At 43.2% G+C, this 15693-nt stretch overlaps 1 protein-coding gene across 7 annotated transcripts in view; it reads left to right on the forward strand.

Annotated features, from left to right (window-relative positions):
• RAI14 (retinoic acid induced 14) overlaps positions 1-15693 on the forward strand; it is a 144502-nt gene that overhangs the window by 72250 nt on the left and 56559 nt on the right. For 5 of the 7 annotated variants that reach the window (XM_060634451.3, XM_078444777.2, XM_060634453.3 and 2 more), the window contains one exon: positions 14131-14261. In XM_060634451.3, coding sequence (XP_060490434.2) covers positions 14131-14261 — 131 coding nt within the window. Of the gene's footprint in view, positions 1-13846; positions 14015-14130; positions 14262-15693 lie in introns of those variants that run through there. The other 2 variants (XM_060634450.3, XM_060634454.3) reach the window with 1 other exon arrangement.

Raw genomic sequence — 15693 nt, forward strand, 5'->3', positions numbered from 1 at the left:
GACCTTGTTCCCTCAAATCAGCATCCTGATTTTGGAGAACTTTAACCTGTTCATAAAAACTCCGAGGGGTGCTGGGTGGCTCAGTCTGTGAAGCGTCTGACTTCGGCTCAGGTCACGATCTCACAGTTCACTAGTTGGAGCCCACCATCAGGCTCTATCTATGCTGACAGCTCAGAGCCTGGAGCATGCTTTGGATTCTGTGTCTCCCTCTCTCTCTCTGGCCTTCCCCTGCTCATGCTCTTTCTCTCTCTCTCAAAAATATATATTAAAAAAAAAAAATGCAACTCCTAAGACTGCCTCTGTGCCAGAGCAGGGTTTGAATAATCACTAAATTTGAGAGTCATGTTTTATTAGCCCTCTTTCTACATAGGAAAGAATGTGGGCGACCAAATACATAGCCAAGTATCTCCAATGTAGGAAAAGGACTTATTTCACATCCTTAAACTTGTAGGAGCAAAAGCGTAGTTAAACTAGAACTTAAAAGAGAACTAAAGAACCGGGACAAGAGTTCAAAAGCTTTCCTAAGCATTAAACCACAATTTCGGTACAACACAGCTTGGATGGCATATAAATAGCTGCCTTCTACTTGAATTGAAAGAATATTGGACAAAGATGGTCTCAGTTACTACTTACTATTGCTGTATCACAAACGACCTGGAATTTGGTGGTGTAAAATATCCTTTGTGTTATGCTCATAGGTGATGGGTCAAGTGTTTGGACGGGATGCAGTAGGACTGGCAGCGATGGCTGTCTGTACTTTAAGATGTCAGGGACTCAGCTGGGAGGGTTGAAGCCTGCAGGTCCCTCGCAGCTTGGAGGCTAGAGTCATCTGGATGGACACTTCTTCGTTCACATCTATGGCAGAGAAGAGGCTGAGAAGGTCAGATGGTGTGCACTCACCCTGGGACACCTGTACATGGGTTTGCCTGCTCCTAGCATGACGATCGGCAGAGAGTGATGATTCCTAGAAAACCTGATGGAAGTTGTATGACATTTTCTGACCTTTTCATTGAGAGTCAAAGAGCGTCATCTTTGCCACATTCTGTGACAGGCAAATCAGCTCAGAGTCAAGGAGATGGGACGTGGATACCACCTCAAAGAATTAGCATCGGTAATCTGTTTTCCACAGTTAGCAGGGAAATAGGTAAATTAAATCAACAAAATCTCCCTTATCTTTGTTAATTTTTATGTATTTATTTTAGTGTTTATTTTTGAGAGAGAGAGCATGAGCAGGGGAGGGACAGAGAGAGAGAGGGAGACAGACACAGAATCCAAAGCAGGCTCCATGCTCTGAGTTGTCAGCACAGAGCCCGACGCGGGACTCGAACTCCCAAACTGGGAGGGAGATCGTGACCTGAGCAGAAGTCAGACGCTTCACCGACTGAGCCACCCAGGCGCCCCTCCCTTAATTATCTTTTTTTTTTTAATTAAAGTTTATTTATTTTGAGAGACAGCACACATGCACAGAGAGGGAGAGAGAGACAATCCCAAGCAGGCTCCACACTGACAGCATCTTGGGGCTTGAACTCCAGTCAGATCACAACCTGAACCAAAATCAAATTCAAATGTGAACATTTACTGCCTCCAATTAGAAAGACAAATGGTTTATTAAAAATACCAATAGCTAATGTTTCTAAACTGAAATTAAAAAAAAAATTAAGACTATTAAAAAAATGTTCATTTTCTTTTTATAGTATTCTGCTGGGAACTTATTCAAGAACGACCTTGCTTCACTCCTGCTCTCAAACTTTGATCCAGTACTTTCTATTAACTCAAAATCTGTGGGGCCACCTCAATAGCAGGATAATCTTCTGAACTAACTTACGAACAGTCCTAAGGAAAACAGGAAAGGGGGGGGGGGAGAGGCTGTTGAAGTGTCTGATTAATGTCAGAACCTCTCTCCAGATGCTCTAAGTCTCTATACCTGTTACTGCGCCCCAGGAGCTTGGTAAAGAGGAGAGCCCAAAGCATCTAGCACGATGCCTGGAAAAAGTAGAAACCAAAAAGGTGTTGAACTGAACTGGATTAAATAAAGATATTAACTGTAGGAATGGAAAACAGGTTAATGCAAGGGAACCAGGGAGACATCATCAACAGCCGATTGACTGCAGAGACGGAGGGAGAGGAGAAGAGAGCCAGGGCTTACATCTGGGGTGACCACACCACTAACCAAGGCAGGGGCATCAAGATGAGGGGCTCATCTGAAGGAGGTTGCAGGGAGCTTGGTTCAGGCCCTGTCTCTCCATGGGGCATCTTTGATTGCCTGTTGGTGCTTATTAAGTCTTTATGTCCAGTAAGGTCTGAATGTTGATTCACTGAACTGTCTAGTTTAGCGTTTTAGCAGATACAAGCTTGGTTAATACCAGGTTGGTTTGTGATCTTTATTGTCGTCAAGGGAGAAATCATTCTGGCTGAACGGAATCACATAGGGAAGTTTTAAAGTTTGCATTCATACCTGGGTGATTCCGATGTGCAGCCAGGTAGGCATGATGCCTGGGCGTGATCAGGGCGAGAGGCCACCCTGATCCTCTACTCTGACCATTTAGACACTTAAAGAGCACCTAAGCATTTGACTTAAGACTTTGTGTATGAAATCATTTCATCTGGATACTTCATGTGGAATCTGTCTTGTTCCACTTGGCTAGAGAGCAAAGCTCAGGGATTGTGTCTGCTTATCAAACTCAAATACATGCCAAAAGTACTTACGGTGTATGCTTGAATTCTAGCCACACATGTCTCCAAGCATCCCCTGTGCAAGGAAAGCCTTGCTCAGGCCTTGAGATGATCATTGTGACACATGTACCTCCCTTTAAGCAATGAATATATCTTTCAGTAAATCAAATCTCATTTATGCACGTGTATAATACACACACATACACACACACACACACACACACATATAAATTATATAATTATATAATAAACTGTATTAAAATTATAAAAGAGCTTACTGTACAAGGAAGTTCACTGTTCTGTGAACATGGTTGCAAAAGTAAATAATCATGCTTTAAATGCTTTTGTAGGACTGTATGTTTCGTGTATAATCATGAGTCTGTTTTAGGTGTGGTTCCTGCATTTAATAGGGACTTAGAGCCCTGAGCTCTTCGTGTCAGTGCCACCAGTTTTGCCCTCTGGCCCATGTGACCCACCACGCTGTGCTCTGTGTTCTGCCCGGTCTTCCTCAGTGGTGGTGCACATCCATGGGTCGGGGTAAGGGACGAGAGGGGCAGGACTGAAGTAGAAAGGGCCCGAAGGTCTGGGGTTTGAATTTTGACTCTTCTTCTTTCTGGCCTTGTCACTTTGGGTGAAATCCTTCTACTTTCTGGACCTCAGTTTCCTTGGCAGTTAAACGAGGATAATAATACCTACCTCCAGGGATAGTTTATTAATTTCTTTGCTGGCTTAAAATAACAATGAGAAATGTATTCTCTCACAGATCTAGAGGCTGGACGTCCAAAACCAAGGTGGCGGCAGGGCTGTACTCCCTCCAGAGGCTTAGAGAAGAACCCTTCCTTGCCTCTTCTGGCCCCTGGCAGTTGCCCATCATCCTTGGTTAATGGCAGCAAACTCCAGTTTGTGCTTCTGTCATCACATGGCCTTCTGTCCTGTTTCCGTGTCTTCATCTCTCTCTCTCCTTATAAGGAGGCCTTTCACCAGACTTGGGACCCACTCTAACCCAGTATGACCTCATCTTAACTTGATTACACATGCAAAGACCTTATTTAAAAACAGGGCTGCATTCTGAAGTTCAGGGAGGGCATGAATATTGTGAGGGCACTATCCAACCCAGTGTAGGTGAGTATAGTGACCTGAGTCAGTTCTTTATGGCACCTGGAAGGAATGAGCGCATAGTTGACAGCAAATCACAAGAAGGCATTTGTAAGGTTTGACCCATTTGTTCTCCAATGTCATGACTCTTTTCTTGGTTGACTGTCCCTGCTGTTTGGCCATGCTGGGTCACTTTCCTCTCATTTTCTCCGCTATCATTTGGGGACTTCTAGGTTGCTCCTGATATTTCTCCAGGATTTGGGTTCACAGCTTCAGTTTTTCCTTTCTGCCATCACTCTAACAGTCATACAAATGACCCCTCTAACAACCTGCTTCTGATATATAGGACTGTGTCCTAGACCTCCTTCCTATCCCTGATCCCACAGTCATTTCAAATACCTGCTCATCGGCACCTACCATGCTCTTGATCTCAGAATGTCTGCTTTACCTGTCTTTCCGGTTTCCAGCCATCAAGCTGACTACCCCTTACCCCCATCCTTCCCAGTGCTTCCAGTGAAAAATCACACAGCACTACCAAATGATTTGCACATGGAGTTAACAATTCCTACTTTTGTCTGGATTTCTGGGACTGCTTGAAAACCCCTTTACTCATTTCAAGTGGGTTTCCTTTCTCATTTCCCCCTGGAGCTGTTGGGAACATTGTTCAAGCTTCTGAGACCACCATGGACCCTGCACTGTACCCTTGCTTTCCCAAGAAAACAGAAGGCATAAAACACAAACTGACTTCCTGTCTCCCACCGTATCTCTGTGTGCCCTCCTCTTTCTCTTTTACTGCTCAGAAGCAGAACATGACTGGTTTACAAAGATCAGCCTTCTGCCTGGCTGAATCTTCAGTTCCACTACTCACCCCTTATTTTCTTCATTCTGTCTCCACTGGCTCCTTGGCTTCCCTCAGACTATCAACACTGAAATCTTGTCCATCCTGAAAAGTTCCTCCATTTTCCTTTAAATTGAACTGCTTAAGCTTTCTCCTCCTGAGAGAACACAACTGTACTGTATATTGAGTAACTTTACACATTTCCTAACCTCTGTGCCTGTTTCCTCATCTGTAAAATGGACTAATAGTGCGTATCTCATAGGATTATTGTTTAAGATTAAGTTACAATGTAGTATGGTTCCTAGGACATTGTTAGCTATTTTTTAGTAGTAATCGTATCCTCACTGGGCTTTCATAGGTCTCGGTTCATTGCACTGGTTTAGCACTGACAAGCAACAATGTTAAGTACTTATTGGATGTGTTTCTGCTCTCAGCAGTTGTGAACTCCCTAAGGGCTGAGCTGGCTTCATAGCCATCTTTTTAACCCTACACTTCACAGAGTATCTGTCCCCTCCCCCACTTCAGACACTAAATAAATGAATGCTTCAATTCCATTGAATTGGTTGGAATCATTTTTTTCCCCCTGAGGGGTGAAGTTGGTTTGACCTATTCCCAGACTTACCTCTGCCCCCATGAGACTGCTTTTACCTCTTGTGACAAGATTTTTAAACGTAATGTTTTAACGTTGGTCCAAGAAAGGAATTTGGTAAGATTATGGAGACTTTAAGTACATTTGTAGATTGAGACAAAGACATCAGTAGAGAAGGGTTTAATCAACAGTGGCTCCCAAGAAGTAGGAAGAAAACAAAGCTGTTCAACGAACAGCTCTGAATTGAGCCCCTACCATCTGGCAGACAGTGGGCAAGAGGCCAGGGGTTTAGTGGTGAACAAGGCAGATGCTGGCCATTGGCCATATCCTGGAACTCCTAGTCCAGTGGGAGGTCCACAGACCTTTAAAAATACTTCAGAAATACTATTTAGTTACAATTGTGTCAAGTGCTATGGACGAGAAGCATGAGAGAGCCTAACAAGGGGAGCTAACCGGGTCCAGGTGGCCAGGGAGAGCAATGGGCAAGGGGAAAAATGAGTAGGGTATCTTGGTGGAGTGGGAGGGGCAGCAAGACCAGCCTGTTTCTGGATGGAGGTGTTAATAATTATGTATTATGTCCATGACACAAAATTTAGTGTTTACGTGGAAAGACTTCAGGAATCACGGACACAGTCCATTAAGGGGAAGGTGATGGATGTCAGGGTGAATGCCAGAGACCGTGTAACCTGCACATGTGAATAATCTGAAATAAAGATGTAGGGAGAGGGGAACTCATTTTAAATGAACTTCTTAAGTATTGGTCTGAAGCAACATTAATGGAAAGCCCTTTATGAAACTTCTGGTCTCGTTAAAATGGTCCAATGTTTGGGGCACCTGGGTGGCTCAGTCGGTTAAGCGGCGGACTTCGGCTCAGGTCATGATCTCGCGGTCCGTGAGTTCGAGCCCCGCGTCGGACTCTGTGCTGACAGCTTAGAGCCTGGAGCCTGTTTCAGATTCTGTGTCTCCCTCTCTCTGACCCTCCCCTGTTCATGCTCTGTCTCTCCCTGTCTCAAAAAAAAAATAAAACATTAAAAAAAAATTAAAAAAAAAATGGTCCAATGTTTATTTCATGATGTATTGGTAATTTTCTTGGTTTTCCGTAAACTCTAAGGCCTCTCTTGGACTAACTCCCTGTTTACTAAATATATCTTGTATTTTTCAGTTGTTGTGTCTTCTCTTCATTAACCTAAATATTACTCATCGCAAGGTCTAGTTCACTACCTAGTCAAAAAACCTTCCCTGTCTGCCTAGGTGAAAGTTGACCCTCCTTTCTTTTGTGCTGATTCACCATGTGGCTCACTTTATCATTCTGTCCTGTTTTGTGTTGTTGGCATATTTCTCATACTGTTCTTGTTAATCTATATATAAACTGTATGGAAAATTCTGGAAAGACTATGGCAGCTATGTAAAAAGCACCAAATAAATAGTCGTTGGGTGAATGAATGAATGTAACAGCTATAGGTTCTTCTGTATAGTCAACACGGGAAAATATCATTTGGGCCTGAAGCTTGATGGTTTCTTGTCCTCTGTCTTAAAATATGAGGTGTGTGCTCTTTTTTTTTTTTTTTTTTTTTCCTGGATGGTACTAATCTGAAAACTTCCTAGTGAAAACACTGTCTACTTTGTGTAACTTTCATCTTAGACTTACTGATTATATTGGCAAAACAGTCTGCACTTCATAAACTAGAGGGAGAAATGCAGCATTTCCAAAGATAATCTCTCAAATAGACTCCTCCAGATGGCTGCGGAAGCAGATCCATACAACAGGAGCTATGCTAATTGGCGATGATTAGGGTTTTAGAGTCCTTCCTAAAGAAAGTCAAAGAAACTCTTTCTCTTCCTAGATTGCTCTCTGCCACTGGATTATTTTGGTTGGGTTGATATATTCCAAAACTCAAACCTGCCTACTAGCCAGATGTCTGTGACCACTGAGTTTCCACTGGTTTTCCAGTTCCCAATGATTAAACCAAAATAAAAGAAGGTGATGCCATGTCTGGCCAACAGCAGACATTGTCAATTGCCAAAGCTCCAGCGTCCATCATGCGGTTGACATGGTGTGTGCCACCCTCACAGGAGGCAGGCAAGTCCTTCCAAAGGCCAGGCTTCAAGGGAAAACTCTTAAGCAAGTAGTGTCATTTGGAAATGATTTGATGAATAGGAAACTAACAGGCCAGCCATTGAAAATCTCATTTGTGATAAATTAGCAGGAATGTTTGGAGCCTACATTGAAGGTAAAGTCTGCCTTTCCCACGTGCTGCCCTTCATAGCTGACACATTACACATGTCTCTGGAGCGTAACATATGGCTTCCTGAACTTGCAAATGTGGCTTAAATGTGCTCTGTTGAAATAGCATCTGTTTAAACAGTCTCCTGGAAAACTGAGCCATGTTCAATAAAATAGTTAATTTCATGTCTGTGAATGTTTCCTCTAGAGCCCTTTAAAATGTTATTTTTAGGGGCTGCACTAGAAAATTTGCAAATTTAAATTTGCAGGAAGGCATTAGCTGCCTCTGAAAGGGTAACGGCCATCAGTCCTAAGTTGTAAATATTAAAAGATTCATACAGCATGAATCATAAACGGACAGTGTGAAAGATCTAATTCAGTAATAATAGTCACCAGTTTTTGAGTGCCTACTGTGTTCCAAGCTCTTCATGTACATTATATTTAATTCTCAGGATATTTTGCAAAGAGGTGGGATCCCTCCCGTTTTACAGATAAAGAAATGGAGTCTCAGATGCCCATAACCTGCTGAAGACCACTTAGGTGGGAGGTGGTGAGCTCGAATTTCAACTCAAAAACACTAAAATCTGAAGCCAGTCTCTTTTTCTGCACCAGGAGTTCTTAGCTTAATGGATGGACTGGGAATAGGGGTTTAAGTCAGAGACCCCTATGAAACTGTATGCAAGCTCTTGTGTGTTTGTGCATTATTCTGGGGAAAGTCCATAACCTTAGCAGATTCTCCAAGGGATTTGTGAGGCCTTCTAAAGAAGCAGATTTTGGCACCTGGCTGCCTTCATTTTAGACAGGAGGAAATAGCAAATGAGAACACAGACCGTCCAGAGGCACTTGGTTCGCAGTTGATTTGACCAGAAAGCGAACCACAGGTCTTCTTTCTAAACTCTGTGTGTACGTGCGTAATAAATTACATATAGAGAAAAGTGCACAAAACAAGAATGTAGCGTTTAACAACAAGGGAACCTCTGTGGAGCCACTAACCAGGTCACGAACTAGAGCATGGGACCCTAAAGTACTCCCAGGTGTCTCTCCCTCCTCAGATGGCATATCCTCACTCCCAACGCTTTCCTGACTTTTAGGGTAGCCCTGTCCTTGCTTTTCTTTATAGTTTTACTATCCAGGCATGCGTTCCTAAACCATATGGATCCATCTTTCCCGTTTTCATCTTCATATACATGCAGGCATGCTATTGTATTCTTCTGTGTCTTGTTCTTTCAGCAATACTGTTTTTAGTATCCATGTTGTAGCATGCAGTTGTAGTTCATTCCGTTGCTTGATTATATTGTACTTTATCTTCTATTATTGGATATTTGATTAGTTTTAATTTTTGCCTATTATGAGCAATGCCTTTGTTAACATTCTCGTACTCATCTTATACACGAGTTACACATGCAACTCCCCCAGGAAAGCATAATATGGATTAAGCTTTTGTTGGAAACAAAATACCTAGCACTACAAAGAAAAAGCCAAGAATTTTTCTCTTCTTTCACCTCCTCCCTTCATGCTTCTGTGGTAGCCTTTGCATATGTTTTGGTTGTCTCCAAACTTGGAATAAGAATCAAAGAGCACACTTGACCCCGAGTCCAGGGGTGCCAGAGATCACTGGGATTAGAGTCTCCAGGATGAGGCATGGGCATCTGCACAGTTAGCGTGTCCCAGGTGATTCTGGTGACTGGGAGACACTGGATTCGTGCCAATGAATTGGTAAGACCTGGCTCCTTCGTTATAAAGAGATTCAGAGAAAGTGTACCCGTGATTAAAATACTAGAAGATTGGCCTTGGAAGATTTAAGGGCGTAGGAAAGTTAAGGGAGTTGGATTTATTAGCCTGTAAAAAAATGGAAACATGATTAAATAGTTATTTGCAAAAGAATGAAAGTTTTATAATTGAAAAAAAATTTGCTAAGTCAAGAGAGATTTATGTTCATCAGGAGGAGGAAAATCCTGCTAAAATGAGCGGCAGAACCAGCATTTGCTAGGTACGACAGGGCGAGTAATAAAGGCTGTCGTCAGTGCCTTCAGGGAGCTGAAGACAAGGAAACAAAACAAGCACGCACCGCGCTCTGGAACAAAAGCCGGGACGCAATATTTCATCAAGTCTAGACTGTGGGCTTCAGTCAGCTGAGTAGGCGGTCCTCTGGGACACAATGGTGGAGAGAAGCAGAGAGAGGTCACCATGAAAAAGTTGACGAGCCTACAGGGCTTGAAGTAGGCTTTAGAAGGAAGCCTTTTCATAGGCGGTTGGGATGACAGAATATTCTAAAGCAGTGGCATCCAATGTATTTTATTGAGATTCCCCAGGAAAAATACTTATTTTATATCACCACCCAGGACACACATACATAATCAAAAGTTTCATAAAACATTTAACTTTATTAAATATGATGCAGCTGATGTTCGCTGTTTTTTTTTTTCTAATTCATTGTTTTAAATGTTGGATTAACCCGCTCGTAGGTGGAAAATGCCATTCTGAGGGGACCAGGAGCCCAGTGTGGAGGCAGAGCTAATCACGAAGCTGCCCTATGGAGGAAATGCCATTTAGAGGAGGGGATTTCCGTGGGAGGTGGTGAGGGGGGTGGGGTATTGTTTGTGTGGCGGTGGGGTGGTGGTCTCTAGAAGTCTTCCCCAATTCCAGAGCATGGGTGAATTACTTTGGGTCGTTATGGTAAAATTTCACACTTCACCTATCATATGCCCTACTTCTTACACAAAACACCTCTGACACCAAATGGTTTTCTTTATACCCACAACCAATTCTCCAACTCTTCGGGCACCAACTAGGTGTCTGGTGATGCAATTCAGTTCTGACACTAGTGGTCTGTAGGTAGCATCAGACCCCACAGTTAAGGACTCAGTCCCACAAAATTGCTCCCACTTCAGATGCCATCTGAAATTTCTGGGCCAACTGCACGTCTGACCAATTAGCTATAAAGTCATAGTCAGGGAGGTGGAGGTTCCCATAGCCCGCTCCTCAGGTTTGATCATTTGCAAGAACAGCTCAGAGAACTCAGAAAGGTACGTTTCTTACTATTACCAGTTTATTACAAAGGATTACAAATCAGGAACCGCCAAATGGAAGAAATGCACAAGGCAAGATAGGGGATGTGTGTGTGGGTGCGTAAGTGAAAAGCGTCTGCTCTCTCCAGGATCATCTTCCCAGCACCTCCTTGTGTTCATCACCCTGGAAGCTCCCTGAACCCTATGGTTTCAGGGTGGTTTAGGGCTTTTTATGGAGGTTCCACTTCGTAGGAATGATGGATTAGATCATTGGCCATTGGTGATTGACTCAGTCTCTAATCCCTCTCCCCTCCCTGGAGGAGGGGGTGGGGCTGAAATTTCTAACCCTCTAATTTATATGGTTGATTCTCCTGGCAACCAACCCGCATCCTGAAGATGTCATTAACATAAACTCCTGTAGGGGAGCTTATTATGAATAACAAAAGATACTCTTCACCCTTATCACTCTGGAAATTCATGGATTTTAAAAGCTCTAGTGCTAGAAATCAGGGACAAGGACCAAGTCTACAATTCTTATATCACAATATCACAACCTATTTATCTGACCAACCCTACTGTTGGACGGTATATTGGCCAAGGTAGCTTTTTAAGATTCCTTTTGATGCTTGGTTTCAATTTAGTACCACTCAGCAGAGGGATAGAGACAGGTGAAAGAATTTGCTTGTAGATTCTCAAGAGCAATGTCATTAAAAGTATTTATTAAACATCTGTTCTATTTCATTTTGCAGATGGCCATGGAATCTTTGGTATGGAATGTGGTGCTGGGTAGAATGGTTTTATAGGAGAAAATATAGGGACTATCTCCATGGGCAGGCATAGGAGAGGAAAGCGATAGCACCTTGAAAACCATGCTTTCTGGAAGAAACATGGTATATAGCCTGTTGTGCATATCAGAACTACCCATAAATATAACCAGCTGCCTGGCCCAGGACTAGAGAGCTCTGTCACATTAGCATCCCCTCCTTATGAGGGCTGGCCAGCAGTCTGGGTAATGTGTTTTCAGAATCTGGATTCCTGGCTTAGAGAGAGGACAAATTGGGATACCTCTTGTCTCCACTCTTAGCATAACTTGTGTGAGAATTTTAAGAGTAAACTCTCTCTTTCTTTCCTCATTTTCTGACCAATGATCTACTTTCTCCCCCAGTTTCTTCTTCAGGTGTGCCCTTGTTTTCCTGATGGGTTCTGAACTGGTCTCTTGGCTCAGACTCTAAGGCCAATATATAGCACCCATCCATTTCCTTCCTCCTGCTTACTATGAATCCTGTCTGCAGCATATCCAGGTTGAATGGTGTTATAGGTTATTTATTAAATCTTTGTGTGTGTGTGTGTGTAACCTTGTTCTCTTTGCCTTATCTTTTCTAACAGAAAAGTAACTTCTGGCCTGCAGTGAAGGGAAACTAGATAAAAGAGAAGTATTTTAGACCTCAATGTGCCATTGACCTTGTCCTCCAGAGGGTGGGGGAGAAGGGATCTTTCTTGCTGTGTCCTATAGAAATTGAACTCCCTAAATATCCACATGTAACTAATTTTAGGGAACCCCTACAACTAGATTTTTCTCTACCCAAGAGTTGAGTTTCTTAGTGGCACTGAAAAGGAAAATCCTTTCATGTGGCTTTTCTTTGCTTAAATACTTTCGATCATATCCTCTGGGGTTTAATATCCTTTTGATCTTCCCTATCCAGTTTTAATTTGGTCAGTTTAAATTAGGGAAGGATTTAAAGACAACACTAATAATGTACCTTGGGGGTCATGTAAATGGGAATCATTGGTCCTGAATGTACTTTATAAATTTTTTGTTTTGTTTTGGCTTGTAAAATGCTGTTTGGAGGAAGTGTGTTTCTTGGTGTTGGCTACATTTTGTTCTTAGGTAAAGCTTCCCATTCTACCACCAAATGCTTGTGCTTAGGGTAGTGTATTTACTGTGTATTGTGTTCTTCTGCAGTAGGAAACCTGATTTGCCTTTGTGCAAAGACAAATCTCTAGCAAAGTTTGGTTGGGGGGCATTTTATAGATTACATATTTTGAGCTCTAGGAATCACAGTGGTCATCGGTCCAAAACCTTGAAAAACTGAGGTACTGAGAAGTTTTGGGTGACTTGAGGTCTATAGCATGGAAGTATCAATCTAGAGTTCTGGAATTCTAGTTCGTGCAGCCTAGCGGACAGACTTCTGATTTTTGTTTAAACCTAGCTCCTCATTCCTGTGTTCTTGCACTCAGTGGTGGCCATGGGGAGGAGAGAATCCTGAGAAATGGGAGCGGCCCAGTCCTGAGCCTCTCTCAAAGTAAATTCTGTACCTAAACCCTGTACACGTCAACTTTACCCCTCCATGGCCTTTGGCTTTCTCTCAGGCGCTGCCTCTACGCTGGGGTGGAGAGGTACCTGGGACATCTTGCAGATCTACCCTTGCTGTATCAGAAGGTGGAGCCCTACTGGGTTTCCCAGTTCCATCAGCGCAGAGAGATTGGGAACATGCTCTGAGAGTTGGATGAGTGTAGTCCTGTAAAATTCTCTCTTGTTAACTGTTACATTCCCACTGTCTCCTCTCTCTGCCTCCATGCAATGGTGTGTGGCAAAGCCTTTAAAATGAAATGCCTAGAGGTTCTTATCTTCAGAGGCCACAGGAAGCAGAGAAACTGTAGAGCTGAATGTAGAACGTTTGGGGGAGGGAGAAGGAATCTCTTTAAGGGTGTTGGTATCCATAACAGGAAGGGCCAGAAAGTGGGTTTATAGGAGAGGTCTGGAGGGCAGGCCGGCCTGCAAAGTGACCCAGGGGCTTTGATGTGCCCCCCGGGATCTTTTGTCCCTGCATTAATCTTGTATACCTCATACACCTCTCTGTCATAACTCTTCTTCAGTCACTGATTTTATTCTCTCACTCCTCTTCTCCAAAACCTTCAATGGCTCACTGCTGCCTTTTCACATGTGAAACTTCTCGGTCTTATACTGAAGGCCCATTTGCTCTTATATGGAGATCTTCTCTTTTCCTTTGTAAAAGTCAAAGCCAGCTTTTATACACATGAAAGCTTTCCTGTCACTGTGGTTTGTAGAGTTAATTCTGTTGAGGTTGGGGGTTTATCAGTGGTGGAGGCTTTGCTCAAAGCTGTTTGTTGTCTAATAGCTTGCTCAGGAAGAAGTTTTGTTTCTCATGAGACTTTGTAGAGGCCGTAGCCTGGACAACTACTTAAAATCATTATACAGCTCGAAAATCTGGCCAGTGAACAGGCCAGAAAGGGTGGCAGTGAAAGCGGATGAAGAATTGTGTGTAAATAAACCATCGAGTAACCTTGAGCTGTTGGCCAGTTTGGTTGTCTACACTGCGGGCCCAGTGAGCTGTGGACCAGGTCAAAGGCCAGTATTCTGAGGAGCCAGCTGTCAGGGTTTAGCTAGAAACAAGCTAATGTGTAAACTGGCCTTGAGGTCTTTTTAAGCTGCTTCATTTTCCCAGCGTCGGTGAAAAGAGGGGACTTTATTTCAGAGTTTGCTGGCCAGCTGCTGTTTCATTGAGCTATTGATGTTTTCTTTTGGGAAGCCGGTCTTCTTGAGTGTCTCCACAGTGAAGGGGAAGGTATCTGATCTGGGGGCAGGTTTTGATTTCAGTGACGGGAGGACGGGGGTCCTGCTGGTCAGTATGGCTGCGGCCACTGTTGTTCACTAGTTCTGCATCTCCCCTTTGCTCCACAGACCAACGAGTGGAACAAGAATGATGACCGGCTGCTACAGGCCGTGGAGAATGGAGACGCGGAGAAGGTGGCCTCCCTACTGGGCAAGAAGGGAGCCAGTGCCACCAAGCAGGACAGCGAGGGCAAGACCGCGTAAGCTAAAAAATTGGTTTCTAACTGTAACAGTTCTGGGTTCTCAGAGTGTTCTCTGGAAGCCCTGGGATCCATAGGGGAACTTCACAAGTGTGTTTAAGGGGACTTTGTGAAACTACTGTCCTCCCCCACTCCTCCTACCCCTCGTGTCAAAATATGGAAGACGCTATTTTAATTTGGTCCCTATTTCCTCAAGTTTCAAGTTATACGTTGGGCTTTACCTTGGATGGCTATATTTGTTTTCAAGTACCATTGGAGATTACACCAGAGAAGAAATAGCATGAGGATTATAACCCATTGATAGGTGGAAAAGGAATTCTATCCTCCATTTGAAGCAGCCTAAGAGAGGGTATTTTTTTTCATAACCCTCAAACCTTATAATTTATATTATTACTTCTTTTAAAACCCTTTCCTTAATGTAGATCAGTAATTACATGAGTAGTGTGAATTTTGCATTATGATTTGCCATTTATGGTAATCTTGCCCACCGTAATTAAAATTACATATTTAATGTGTGTGTGTGTGTGTGTGTGTGTGTGTGTGTGTGTGTGTTTATGTTTATTTGTATCTGCTCTTACTCCGGTCATATTGTAGAGAGGTCATTGACTTTGTAGCTAAATAGACTACTAATCTGGACTTCATCACTTATGAATTGTGTAGTCTCTTTTTAAAATTGATTTATTTTGAGAGAATGAGAGAGAGATAAAGAGAGTTTGGAAGGGGCAGAGAGGGAGAGAGAGAATTCTAAGCAGGGTCCGTGCTCTGTGAATGAGCCCAATGTGGGGCTTGATCTCATGAAGTATGAGATCATGACCTGAGCCAAAATCAAGAGTCAGATGCTTGACCGACTGAGCCATCCAGGTGCCACGAATTGTGTCATCTTTGAATCTTAATTTATTCAATTTAAATTGGAGATGACGATATTTGACCACTAGGGTAGTTACAAATATAAAACAAGATACTGAGTTGGGTTGGGTGCCTCCAGAAGCAGGTTCTGAGACAAGGATTTGAGTGTAGGGAGTTTCTATAGCCACTGATCCCAGGAGCATGCAGAAGAGGACTGAAACCTACATGGTGTGTTATTGACAGGTAACTGCTGTGGGCAGCTGGAACCCAATCCTGCTGAAAACCTCTGGGAGTCTTCTTAGACTCAGAGCAGGGGTTGGCCAACTGTGGCCCGCAGTCTGCCTTTGTAAATAAAGTTTTATTGGGATGCAATCAAATCCATTTATTTAGCATTGTGGCTGCTTCTGTACTGCAAAGGCAGATTGGAATAGTTAAGACAAAGTCTGTGGCTCACAAATCCTAACATATTAGCTCTCTGGCCCCTTGCAAGAACTAGTTACCCTACCCAAGGGGGTAAGGAAACTGGGGTGCCTGTTCCCATTCACTTGTCCCTCCAAGGTTGAATGCTGCTCCTAGGGCCTATAAT

Source organism: Panthera onca, chromosome A1, assembly GCF_046562875.1.
Source record: "Panthera onca isolate mPanOnc1 chromosome A1, mPanOnc1 haplotype 2, whole genome shotgun sequence".
NCBI classification, from domain to species: Eukaryota; Metazoa; Chordata; class Mammalia; order Carnivora; family Felidae; genus Panthera; species Panthera onca.